The sequence below is a fragment of the Pan paniscus genome, chromosome 3, assembly GCF_029289425.2.
Source record: "Pan paniscus chromosome 3, NHGRI_mPanPan1-v2.0_pri, whole genome shotgun sequence".
NCBI classification, from domain to species: domain Eukaryota; kingdom Metazoa; phylum Chordata; class Mammalia; order Primates; family Hominidae; genus Pan; species Pan paniscus.
This window is the reverse complement of record NC_073252.2, coordinates 8,865,923-8,877,386: the sequence shown is the minus strand read 5'-3', so window position 1 is coordinate 8,877,386 and position 11,464 is coordinate 8,865,923. Positions and strand designations below refer to the sequence as shown.

The 11,464-nt window shown below is 57.3% G+C and overlaps 1 protein-coding gene across 1 annotated transcript; it reads right to left on the bottom strand.

Moving 5' to 3' along the window:
- Positions 1–347: 347 nt before the first annotated feature.
- On the bottom strand, positions 348–11,030 carry GPR78 (G protein-coupled receptor 78). The gene is made up of 3 exons (XM_008969494.5): positions 9,738–11,030; positions 8,741–8,854; positions 348–4,335 (listed from the first exon to the last, which is right to left on the bottom strand). Exons 1-3 carry the CDS (start codon positions 10,403–10,405, stop codon positions 4,026–4,028), a joined length of 1,092 nt encoding a protein of 363 aa, XP_008967742.1. The 5' UTR covers positions 10,406–11,030; the 3' UTR covers positions 348–4,025.
- Between the last annotated feature and the right edge of the window lie 434 nt (positions 11,031–11,464).

Here is an 11,464-nt window from a genome sequence, read left to right as displayed (position 1 = left end):
CCACGGAGAGAGGACCCAGCCACACCTGTGCAGTCAAGGTGGGGCCAGTGAACCAGCAGGTGTGGCCAGAGCCAAGTCTGCAAGAGCACAGCCCCCGGGGCCGGGTGTGTGGTCCCATGGGGGGTGCCCTGCAGGACAAGTTTCTAGGAGAGAAGCCACTTTGTGTCATCAGAAGAGCACAGACTCACCGCTCAAAAGAGCGGCCCACCTTGGGGCTCATGAGGATGGGGTGGGGTCAGCATGGCAGCCGGAGGAGCCCGTCAGTCGTTGGAAGCCTGCTCCCCAGCTGGACATGGTGTGTGCATGCCGGCATCCCCAGCACTTGCTGCAGAGCGGGTGCTGGGGATAAAAGTGGGTCTGACCCTGTTCCTACCCACCCTATGGCTGGACCCTTGAGAGAAGGGTGCTGGGGCTGTGAGCACCTGAGGAGGGAGGGTTGTGTCTGCCTCGGTCAGGTGGAAGGAATTGGCTAAGCAGAGGAGGAGGAAGTACCAAGAGAAGGCCCAGAAAGGATCCAGGCCCCCTGGGGAGAGGCCAGTAGACTAGGGCACCCAGTACTTTAGCCCGAGGCCACGTAGATAGGAGTGGGGAGCAGTGAGGACAGAGAACAAAGGGCCAGCAATGCCAGGCTCAGGAGCAGAGACCATAGCCTGGGGACTTCTCAGGGCTTCTGGCAGGAACACAACCTGCTCTCAGCTGCATTTCTGGGAGCTGGCTCTGCTTGGTGGAGGGTGGGTGAGAAGAAGGACTGCTTCGGCAGGGACCAGGAAGGGTTCTGGAGGCTTGGCTATGGATGGGTGCCCAGGTGAGGCAGGAGGGCGAGGGTCAGCAAGCACAGAGGGGACGGAGAGAGGGCTCCTGGCTCAGAACCCCTTCTGGCTGAGTTTTGTACCCCATGTGAACAGGAGGGAGGCTCAGGAGAAGCAGATCATGGTCTCAAAAGGACAAGAAGGCAAGCTGAGAGAGAGGACTGTCACTCTGGGCTCCCACAGGGCCTCCCTCTGCCTCACCCGTCATGGAATGCTGCAGCCCTCTGACAGATGGAATCAATAAAAAAACTCCGGTCCCCCAAATAAAATAAATGAGCAGTTATGTCCTGCAAGCTCCCTGCCAGCCTCACAGCCCCCATGGCTCTCTGCTTCCCGCCCACCCATGGGAAAGCCTCCCAAGCTTGCAGCTCCACCGTCAAAACAACGGGAGAAGGCTCCCTCGCTCGCTGCACACAGCGCAGGGCCTAGCCTAGAGGTCTTGGAAGCCCAGCAGGGGATTGCCTGCAAGCCCAGTCATCTAGAAAGCTCTGCTATCCTGGTAATTGGACTGTGGCTAATGCACGGCAAAATTCCCTCCTTTCCATGGAAATGAGACACCCTCTGAATAAAATGTTTATTGATTCACAGCATTCTTGAGACCCAGCATCATTCCACAACACGTTTAAGTGCACACGAAAAATATTTTTCAAATTTAAAAAAAAAAAAAAAGGCCACAAGCCTAAGGCAAGGGATAGTCCAGTGTGGGAGCCACATGGGCTGGCAGAGAAGTGCGGAGGGAATGCCCTAAGATGCCTGCTCCAGAGCATTCCATGGAGCTTCCGAGGAAGGCGAAACATGACAGCAAGCAGTCCCCGTCTCTAAAAAACAGTGTGCCTCCCTCTAACCATGGTGCCTTCCAGCAGGGCAGGGTGCACGCGTTTCCTTGAGTGGCTCTAAAGTAGTGACCAAGGATTTTAGCCTGGCGGAGATGCAATAACACAGAGTGTAGGCCCCACTGGCTGGCAGGCTGCTCGCACCTGGGGAGCTCCCAGGGACAGGAGAGGGCTCAGCGAAGGAGCTCACAGCCTGGGCTCCAGAGCTTTAAATGGGGAACAACCTGCTTCTGCTGTGCAAGTGCCTGCCCTTGTAAGCACAGGGGCACTGGGGTGCAGCACGGTCTCGAGTTCACGTGCCCTCTGTGAACCAGGGCATGACGCCCACCTGTGCCCTCTGTGAATCAGGGCATGACGCCCACCTGCCCCACCTCCTGCCTGGAACCCCTGGGTTTGATTGAACTGGCCAGGTCTGTATTTTAATGATTTTAACTGCTTCCTGACCACATACCTATAGTTGTTATTATTCCAAACGATAATTTGTTTTATTTGAATTACACTTCATGAGTTATACACACTTTTAAATTTATCCTTTTGGGGGAGGCATTGGTGAGTCAGCAAATAACACCTAGTTTTGGCTGGGTGTGGTGGCTCACACCTGTAATCCCAGCACTTTGGGAGGCTGAGGTGGGCGGATCACTTAAGCTCAGGAATTCAAGACCAGCCTGGGCAACAAAGTGAGACCTCCATCTCTACAAAAAAAAAATACAAAAATTAGCCAGGCATGGTGTCCCGTGCCTGTGTCCTCAACTACTCAGGAGGCTGAGGTGGGAGGATGGCTTGAGCATGGGAGGCGGAGGCTGCAGTGAGCTGAGATTGCACCACTGCACTCTAGCCTAGGCAACAGAGTCAGACCCCATCTCAAAAAGTTTTTTAAAAGTATAATAATAACACCTGTGTTTTTGGGGAAGAATCTGTGAAGCCACCTCAGCTGGGTTCTCCACCGTTAATGCCAAGAGCAAGTGACAACCGCGTGTGTCTTTGAAGAATTCAGCCTCTGGAAGGAAAGAATTTGATGTCCATACTCTCCTTGCATTGCTGGCCTTGGGTGTAGGGTGTCATGATACAGGCTCCACGCCTGCAAAAGCCCACGGTTCAAGCCCATCAGAGAGTCCCATGAGGCAGGGGCCTGAGGTCTTGCAGCCCACCCTACCTCTGCAGGGGATGTCCCTGGGCCTTGAAGAAAACAGCAATGACAGAGGCTGAAGAGAGAATCGTGTCCATTCATTCACTCGCTCACTCATTCACACACACACCTCTCCACCGGGCGCCGTGTGCACTGTGCACCTTTCCCCGAGCTGTGAAATAGGACAGATGTCACAAAAGTCCTCAACACTGTCCCATGGGGACATTCAACGACATTGATGGTGGGTGCTCCCACCGGGGAATGGCACCCCGTGATTACTAAACTGGGGGTGATGCACACCGCTACTCAGGGATGCTCCACCTTCTCTTGGCTCCCCCAGCACTGCTGTTGGGGAACAAGGGCCCTCCCCATCCCAGGCCACCCTCTCTGGACACCTGGGCCCTGGCTACTACTTCAATCTCTTGACCGTCTCATGTCTAAGATCCAGAGGCCCAGCGGTGGCCTTCAGGGGGAGGAAACAGAGGTCACATGCTCTGATGATATCTTCACCAGAAAAGGCTCTGAGCACACAGACTCCACATCTTCCGCAGTCAAGATGCCAAACCCCTGGCAAACCACGGAAAGGAAGGCAGGAGACAGGCTCCATCTGCGTGCCCACACACGCAGTCACAGCGGACAGGCCTGGAGCTGGGGACTTCTAGGCTTCTAGAGATGGGCATGTCCCAGGGACTGCCCGTGCCTGCCGGGTCCTGACCACAGACTATCAGATGTGAACTCTGGGAGCCCCCAACCAGACTCCGCCCCAGCATTTATCTCCCAAACCTGGGCAATGCCGAGAACAAATCGGAACAATGCTAATAACCAGGTTGGAGAAACAGGTGTCCACCTGGGCTGCAGAACAGACCCTGAGCAAGAGTGACCACCTCACCCACATGAACAGCAGTCACTTACAGCACGCCCACGAGTACCAGATGCCACACAGGGCACTTCCCTACCCACTGTCTCGAAGCATCGCCATGACCCCAGAACAAGGGTGAGGAAGCTAAGGTTCAGAGAGGAAAAGCCACTGTCCCGGGGCCACCCAGCGGCCAGGCAGCCGAGCCCGGAGCTCTCCTCCGCCACTCCTGCTGTCCACACCCACATCCGGCCCTCTCCTCCTCCTCCTCCTGTACTTCAGCCTCAGCTCAAAGTCAAGCCACTGGTGTCTGGGGGTCCCCAGTGGCATCTCTGTGGCAGGGCCAGTGCCCTTTCCACAGGGCTTCTTAGAAGGTGGGGGCGATGAGCCCTGCCAGGCCCTCAGTGTGTCTGCTGCAAGCAAGAATCATTCTCTGTGTCCACAGAGCCGTTGTGGGTGGACGCTGGGCGCGGGGTTCTCTTCAGCAGCTGGTGCACCACGCCGGCCACATCCAGAGAGCTGTCATGGGTAGATGCTGGGCGCGGGGTTCTCTTCAGCAGCCGGTGCACCATGCCGGCCAGGACTTGGCGGAACGGCCGGCGGAGCAGAGAGTACGTGAACGGGTCGGCCGCCGCCTTGCTGTAGGTCAGGCACTTGCTGAGGATGCCCCACTGGGCGTTCACGGTGACGAAGGGCACGAGCTCCGCCAGCCTGTTGGGGAAGCGGAGCAGCTAACTCAGCCACAGTGACAGCACCTGCCATGCACTCACGCTCCGGGGGAAGGTGCTAGAACCATACTCAAGTACATACCGCAGCCCTGATGCTCACCAGCCAGGGGGCTCTGCACCAGCACCCTGAGCCTCGGGCTCCTCTTCCTAAAATGGGATTACAAGGCCCAGTCCTGGGACTGCGGTGCAAGCCAACATCAGCCCGCATACCACACAGCAGGTGCTCAGTAGGTGGCAGCACTGCCACCGTCACCAAGGCCTTCTCCCACCATCCTCACACTCAGCTCAGTCCACCCACCTGCATGTACACCTGCCGCGGACACCTGCACACACAACCAGCTACCGAGGGAGCCATTACCACTACCAGGTTGCAGACCAACACACCCCAGATGTGAGCTCTGGGAGCCCCCAACCAGACTCTCCTCTGGCATTTATCTCCCAAACCTGGACAATGTTGAGAACAGATCAGAACAATGCTCATAACCAGGCTGGAGTAACAGGTGTCAACCTGGGCTGCAGAACAGACCCTGAGCAAGTGTGACCACCTCACCCACATGAACAGCAGTCACTCACAGAATGTCCACGGGCACCACACACCATGCAGGGTGCTTCCCTACCCACCGTCCCGAAGCATCACTCAGAGAAGCTCGAGGGTGTCTCTAGGACCACCAGGCACACAACTCCCATAAGAAAGGCTCAGTCTCACATTCTGTGTCTGAGCCCAGTGCTTTTCTGAAATCAGATTAGAACTCAGAGTAGAAGGGACTGGGCTCTGCGTGGGGGAAAGCAGCAGGGGGATGGACCTCTGGGGACTCTGATGGACCCCTCCACTCTCAGCACAGCCTAGGGTAGGGGCCATGGAGTCAGGACAAGGCTTCTGACCAGCGGCAGCACAGCCTTAGGTGGGGGCCACAGAGTCAGGACGAGGCTTCTGACAGCTGTCACAAGCACACATGCTGACCAGTGGCAGCTGTTCCACCTCCCAGTTCCTGGCTTTGAACCAGGGCCCCCAAAGGCCAGGGCTTTCCCCCACAGCCTGATGATCTCCCAGGCAGTGAATTTCTGTCCCAGGATGTCCCACCCCCACTCAGAAGGACTGCAGCCCTGTGATTTACAAGTTTGGCTGGGTCACTCATTAGTTTGGACCACCCACAAACACAGCAGCTGCTGGGGTGCAGCAATGGATCAGACTGACTCCCTCCCTCCAGGGCACCCAGTCCGGCGGGATGGGGATGAGGAGGCAGGCAGGCAGCCACCTCAAGCTGAGGGGCAGGGCCAGAATGTAAGGACAGAGAGAAGGTGAGGGGCACAGCCAGAGCAGAGGCATCCAGAATCCAAAAATCAGGGCAGGGACACAGATCCAAGGCAGTCATGGCTCTAACCACCTACCCCAGGCTGCGGTGAGAATCCAGTTACAGTAAGTGATAGTCCAGAAAGGGCTTTGCCACCGGCCAGCACACACACATCAGGTACACTGTCACCCCCACATACAAGGAGCCCACCATCAGGCATAGACTGGAGACTGGTCACAGCCAACCATCAGGCAAGTGGGAAGGAGGGTCCTATCAAAGGATCTGAGGAGGCTGGCATTTCTTTCAGCCACTAGGGGACTGGGCTGCAGGTGAGTAAGAAAGCCACACACATGCCAGAGTGTCTATCCCCTAGTTAAGCCACGGTGCAGGTGGAAGTCATCAGAAACACCCAGCTGACGCTGTGTCTGGAGCCACACTGGGACCAGAACTCATGTATCAACTACCAGCCATGAACCTGCAGAGAAGAGGGCTCGCTCACGTGTCCACTGCTGCTCAACACCTTGTGACCGTATCCATCTGCCCTCCCCCCTCCCCAGTAGACCACAGACTCCACAAGGGAGGGCTCTGTATCCCTGCCCTCCTGGTCTCACTGCCGCACACCCCACGGGCTTCATCTGCATGACTGATTGAGTCAGTAAAACTCAAGAGTGACAACCAAGAAACAAAATAAAAATCCCATGTCCCCCATCTCCTTTACCTACTTTATCTACATGAACTGGCTCAAGGTGACTTGGAGTTATTTCTAACCAGATTAAATTCACCTTCTAGATGTCCACAGAAGAGTCTAACAATGCAGTCCAGTTCTGAAAACAATTCCCAGGAGAAGAGCTCTGAAATATTTTTAGCAATTGCAGGACAATTGGAATGAGTGCACTACCTTTTAAGGGGCAGCACGGACAACACACTCCTGGATCTCTGACTTCCTGTGGGTTAAGCCACCAACTGCATTAGAACCTCATCCACACACACTCAGGAGTGAGGTTCTGATTCGGTTCACTCCTATGATGTGAGAGGCACCTGTCAGGCAGGTCCGTCCAAACTGGTCCAGCTGTGCTGCTCCCAGGCACCAGCCCTCAAGACCCCTCCCCCACTGAAACACCTGCCTGGTCTTGCTGACCTGCATCTCCCACCATCAGAATCGAGAGGAGCTTGTGTTCCATTTGCTTTTGTAACTGCATGACCAGGCACAAAGCCCAGCTCAGAGTAGGTGCTCATTAAATGCTTAGTGAGTGCACAAAGAAATATATAACCTCATTAGTGCTATATTGTACCCACATTTTTCACAGAGAAGAGAGCCTGAGCTGCCCAGATCCCAGAGTTGGTAACGACATTGTGGAAACAATGCTGCAAAGGCAGGCTTCATGACTTTGTTTGGGATTCTTCCTCTTACACTCATGTGCACACTCATAGCTATGCATGCTCACACACATGTTCAGGGCATTGTAAACACGCAGGAAAATAAGAGTTACACCCATGAATCAACATAATATCATGGCTGAGTGAGCCAGTCTCACTCATCATTCATTTAAAATTTCAAAACTAAATGCTGGAGCTCTTGAAATTTTAGCACTCACCTTCTACACATATGTACATGCATGTGCATGTATGAATACACACATGCATGTGTGTATACACATGAACCCTCACAACATACACATGCATGCATGCGCAGGCACATGGGCACACATACACACAAACATGATAATCAGATAAATAGCTGGTTCCCGGGAGAAGGATGCTACAGTTTCCCCATCCACACTTGTGCCCATGAAGTTTCCTAAGAACCAGAGGCCTTTGCCAGGTTTTATGTGAGGAAGGAGGATGCCTGTGATCCACAAGAAACCTGGCTCCCTGTCCCTAAGCCAGATGGGATCAGTGGCGCCAAGAGCTCGTGTCCCACGTGCTCATTCTGAAGAGCTCAGAAGGAACCTGGCAGGCAGGAGAGAGCTGGTGCCACTCAGCATGGGCACTCTGGGGCCTTCCGGGTTCCTGGGACACAATTGTTTCCCCCCCACCACCCCCCCCAACAACATATCTAAGCCACCCGGTAACCTGGGAAGACAAGCAGTCATCCGGGACAGGCTGGCAGACCTTGTAGGGCATTAGATAGCAACCTCAGGAGGACCCTACACAAACAGAGCCAGGATCCTGGTACTATACTCCCTGCTGGCTCCCTCCCCTGGGGTGGGGACCTGGGCCCCTTGAGGATGAGGGCCATGGACCCCTCCCAGGAGCGTCTTCCTTCAGGGCATCCTCCTGCTATGGCTCAACACATAGGGTGGAGACCTCCCAGACAGCCTGAGCGCTTCAGGGGCCTGGCCAGAAATTCCATGGAGATTCCAAGAAAGGCAAAACGTGATAGCAAGCAGTCACCATCTCTAATAAACAACGTGCCTCCCTCTAACCACGGTGCCTTCCAGCAAGGCAGGGTGCACACATTTCCTTGAGTGGAGCTAAGGTAGTAACCAAGTGGCCGAGTGGGTGACCCGGGAACCCCGGAGGCAAAAACTACAGACTCCCCTGCCCCTCAGCACAGCACTGTGATGATGGTACCAGCAGGCCCTTTACACACACTCTTTCCCAAATTACCTGTGACTCCAGGTAATTCTGACCTGACAAGTACTCAGGCCAAGGTCTCCAGGAAAGAGAGAAGCAAAGAGAACACTCACCTGGCAGTGTTACTGCCCCGAGGCTCCAGCTGGAGCTTCCACCCAGATTCCCGACTCCACGCCCAGGAGATGCGGAGTCTGAGGCCTGAGTTAGTCCCAGGTTGCCTGATTTTGAAAACTTTCTAGGTTTAAAGAGCCAGGTGCTGATTCACAGACCCCATATCTGCCTGTGCCTGGACAAGGAGAGTCTCCTCATTTATAGGACAGGTTGGGAGCCAGTGCCACCTCCCTCCCAGGATCTTTCCCAGGAGCTGAAGCACAGCCCTGAGCCCGTCAGGTGTGGAGGAGGGTCCTCTGGTGGTGGCCGCCCTCCAGATATCTTGCTGGGAGACCTCAGAGGCCTACTCAACTGAGGCCAAGCCCACCCAGCTGTTCCCACAACAGGAGCTGGACTGCCAGGACCCACCTGGTCATGACATACGGGGCAAAGCAGATGAGGAAGGTCGCAATAGCAATGCCAATCTTCCTGGTGGCGCGGTGGCGGCGCCGCTTCTGCTGGATGAGGCAGCGCTGCCGCACACTGTGGGGACAGAGGACAGTGGTCAGGATGATGGCAGGGTGGGGACAGAACCCAGGCCCAGAGCCCAGGGGCTGAAGTGAGGGCAGACAGGAGGGTTTCAGGAGGATGTTTAGCCTGGAATCTGAGGAGGAAAGAGGGATGGGGGAGAGAGAAAGAACAAGGGGTAGGCTTGCTTTTTTGTAGGTGAAATAAAGGAAGTCTGGAAAAGAAGGGCCAGCTCCTCCTCCCTTCCCTCTGGCTCATCCTTCTCCACACAGAGGCAACTGAGGCAGGCTGCTGATGGAGGGGCAAGGCTGGGGCCCTCAAGGAGGGAGAAGTCACGTGGCCTGCCCACCCCAGGAGCAGGAGAGCCTCTTGGGTGTTCTGTGGGGGGCCAAGGGGGAAAGGGGAACACCTACAGGAGGTAATTTGGAACAATGGCGACACCAGCTAGAGATTCAGGAGACAAATCCTGCCAAGTAGTGAGCAGAAAGCATGGGGGATGGACCCTGCTCAAGACTTGAAGCCCAAGTCCATGCAAGGGCACTGGGTCAGCAGTGGGCAGAAACAAGCAGATGCCTCAGACCCACAGCCATGCACAGGAGGGGTGTGTCTGGCCGCCCACAGCAGAGCCCGCGGAACCCCTCCCGGAGAAGCACACCCCACCGCTCTGCGCAAAGCTCCCTGTGCACTGTGAGCACATATCCCAGGAGGCAGAGGCCCCCGCAGTGTCTGCACCAATGAACCAACAGGAAACCCCTGCGAGCAGCGTGCAGGGGCAGTGCTGTGGCTGGTGAACTCTGGGCGGAGTAACGGTGGTGATGCCCACAGGCTCCTCAAGCCAACTGCCCAGGGAGCGCCCAAGTCCCTGGCCTGGGCCTGTCGGCAAGCACTGGGCCAATACCTGGGGTGCAGGTCGGCGAGCAGCGCGAGCGCCTTCATGGTGACGGTGTCCATGCGCTGGCAGTGGCTGCGTGCCACCCGGTGCACCTGGAGCGAGGTGAGGCAGAGCACCGCCAGCGGCAGCGCGAATCCCACGGCATGGAGCGTGGCGGTGAAGGCTGCGAAGCGCGGACGCTCAGGCTCGGGCGGCAGGCGCAGCGAACAGGACGCGAAGGCGCTGCTGTAGCCAAGCCACGAGCAGCCAAGTGCAGCGCCTGAGAAGGCCAGCGACTGTCCCCAGGCACAGCCCAGCAGCAGGCCGGCATAGCGCGGTCGCAGGCGTCCGGCGTAGCGCAGTGGGAAGCCCACTGCCAGCCACTGGTCTGCGCTCAGCGCCGCCACGCTCAGCGCCGCGTTGGACGCCAGGAAGGTGTCCAGGAAGCCAATGACTTGGCATGCGCCGGGCGCCGACGGTGTCCGCCCGCGCATCACACCGAGCAGCGTGAAGGGCATGTCCAGCGCCGCCAGCAGCAGGTGGCCCAGCGACAGATTCACCAGGAGGACGCCCGAGGCTCGAGTGCGGAGCTCAGCGCTGTAGGCGCAACAAAGCAGCACCAGTGCGTTGGATAGCAGCGCCACGGCCAGTACCATCACCAGGAGACCCGCCAGCAGCGCCTCGCCGGGGCCCATGGCGCTAGCGGCTCGCCAGGCACCCTGGGGTTCTCATGGCTCTGCTTCGGGCGCGAGCCTGGGAAAGTGAGGCGATGGAGCAGCTGAGCGGCGCGCCCACGGCTTCTGGGAGGTGCAGAGCCGGCCAGCAAGGTCCAGAGCAGCGCGAGGAAAGCCGCGGCAAGTGCAGGGTCCGGGGCACCCGGGGGGAGGGCGTCGCTCTGCGGAGCAGGAGCAGCCCGGGGCCGCCCTGGAGGCAGCGCAACCGCGGTGCTGTCCAGGGTGCTGAATGCTCTCACCGTCCCGGCAGGACTGTCCTGAGGCTGAAGCGAGGCGCAGGGGCGCGGGGCGTAGGGGCGAGGGAGGTCTCTTTCCTAACACTGTATCTTTCCTTCTTCTCTCCTCGTGGCGTGGCAGGATGGGACTCTGCGCTCTTCTGTTCCGGGCCAGGTCAGTCCCTGCCCTGGTCACACCTCCAGCCGAGCCTTCCAGCCCTGGTTCGCGCGCAGCTGAGACGCCAGCAAAAGCCACTCAGTGGATCCTAGGCAGCACAGCCCTCGCCACGCCTCTCCCTCCAGGCGCTGGCACCAAACTGGAGCGACCTGGTGGCTTATAGGGGCGGTAGGGGCGGGAATGAATTGGCAAGAAGCTGTGCAGGCGGGGCAGAGGGAGTGACGGGGCGGGGAAGGGGGCGGGGGCTGCCCTCAGGACTTCCTCCCATCCCCCAGCCTCAGCCCAGGAACTGTGACTGCATCGACGTTTGTTGAAGCAAGAAGAGCGACAAGAAGTGGAAACAAGGTTGAGAAAGGCATGGGGGAAGGAAAGACAAGAAGAAGAAAAAGTGAATAAAAAGTGAAGAGGAAGTGGGGGGAAGAAGAGGGAAGAGGAGAGAAAAGCAACAGAGGGAGACAAAGAAGGGGGCACCTTGGGAGGACCCACCCAGAACTGGGTGCCGTAAAGAAATGCCTGTCCTTCACCTGGCTCCTGGAGCCCCGCGGTGCGAGGCCTCTCCCACCTCCGCCATCCTCTGTGGTGGCTTCTGAGCCTTCTCACCCAGTGGGAATCTTCTAATCCATTCAT

What these genes read in the sequence shown, in the direction of transcription:
- GPR78 (XM_008969494.5), bottom strand. Translation starts at nt 10,405, where the DNA reads ATGGGCCCCGGCGAGGCGCTGCTGGCGGGTCTCCTGGTGATGGTACTG. An exon ending in CTCGCCGACCTGCACCCCAG is followed by an intron (nt 8,855 to 9,737) that starts GTATTGGCCCAG and finishes CTGTCCCCACAG; the next exon opens with TGTGCGGCAGCGCTGCCTCA. An exon ending in GCCCCGTATGTCATGACCAG is followed by an intron (nt 4,336 to 8,740) that starts GTGGGTCCTGGC and finishes CTTCCCCAACAG; the next exon opens with GCTGGCGGAGCTCGTGCCCT.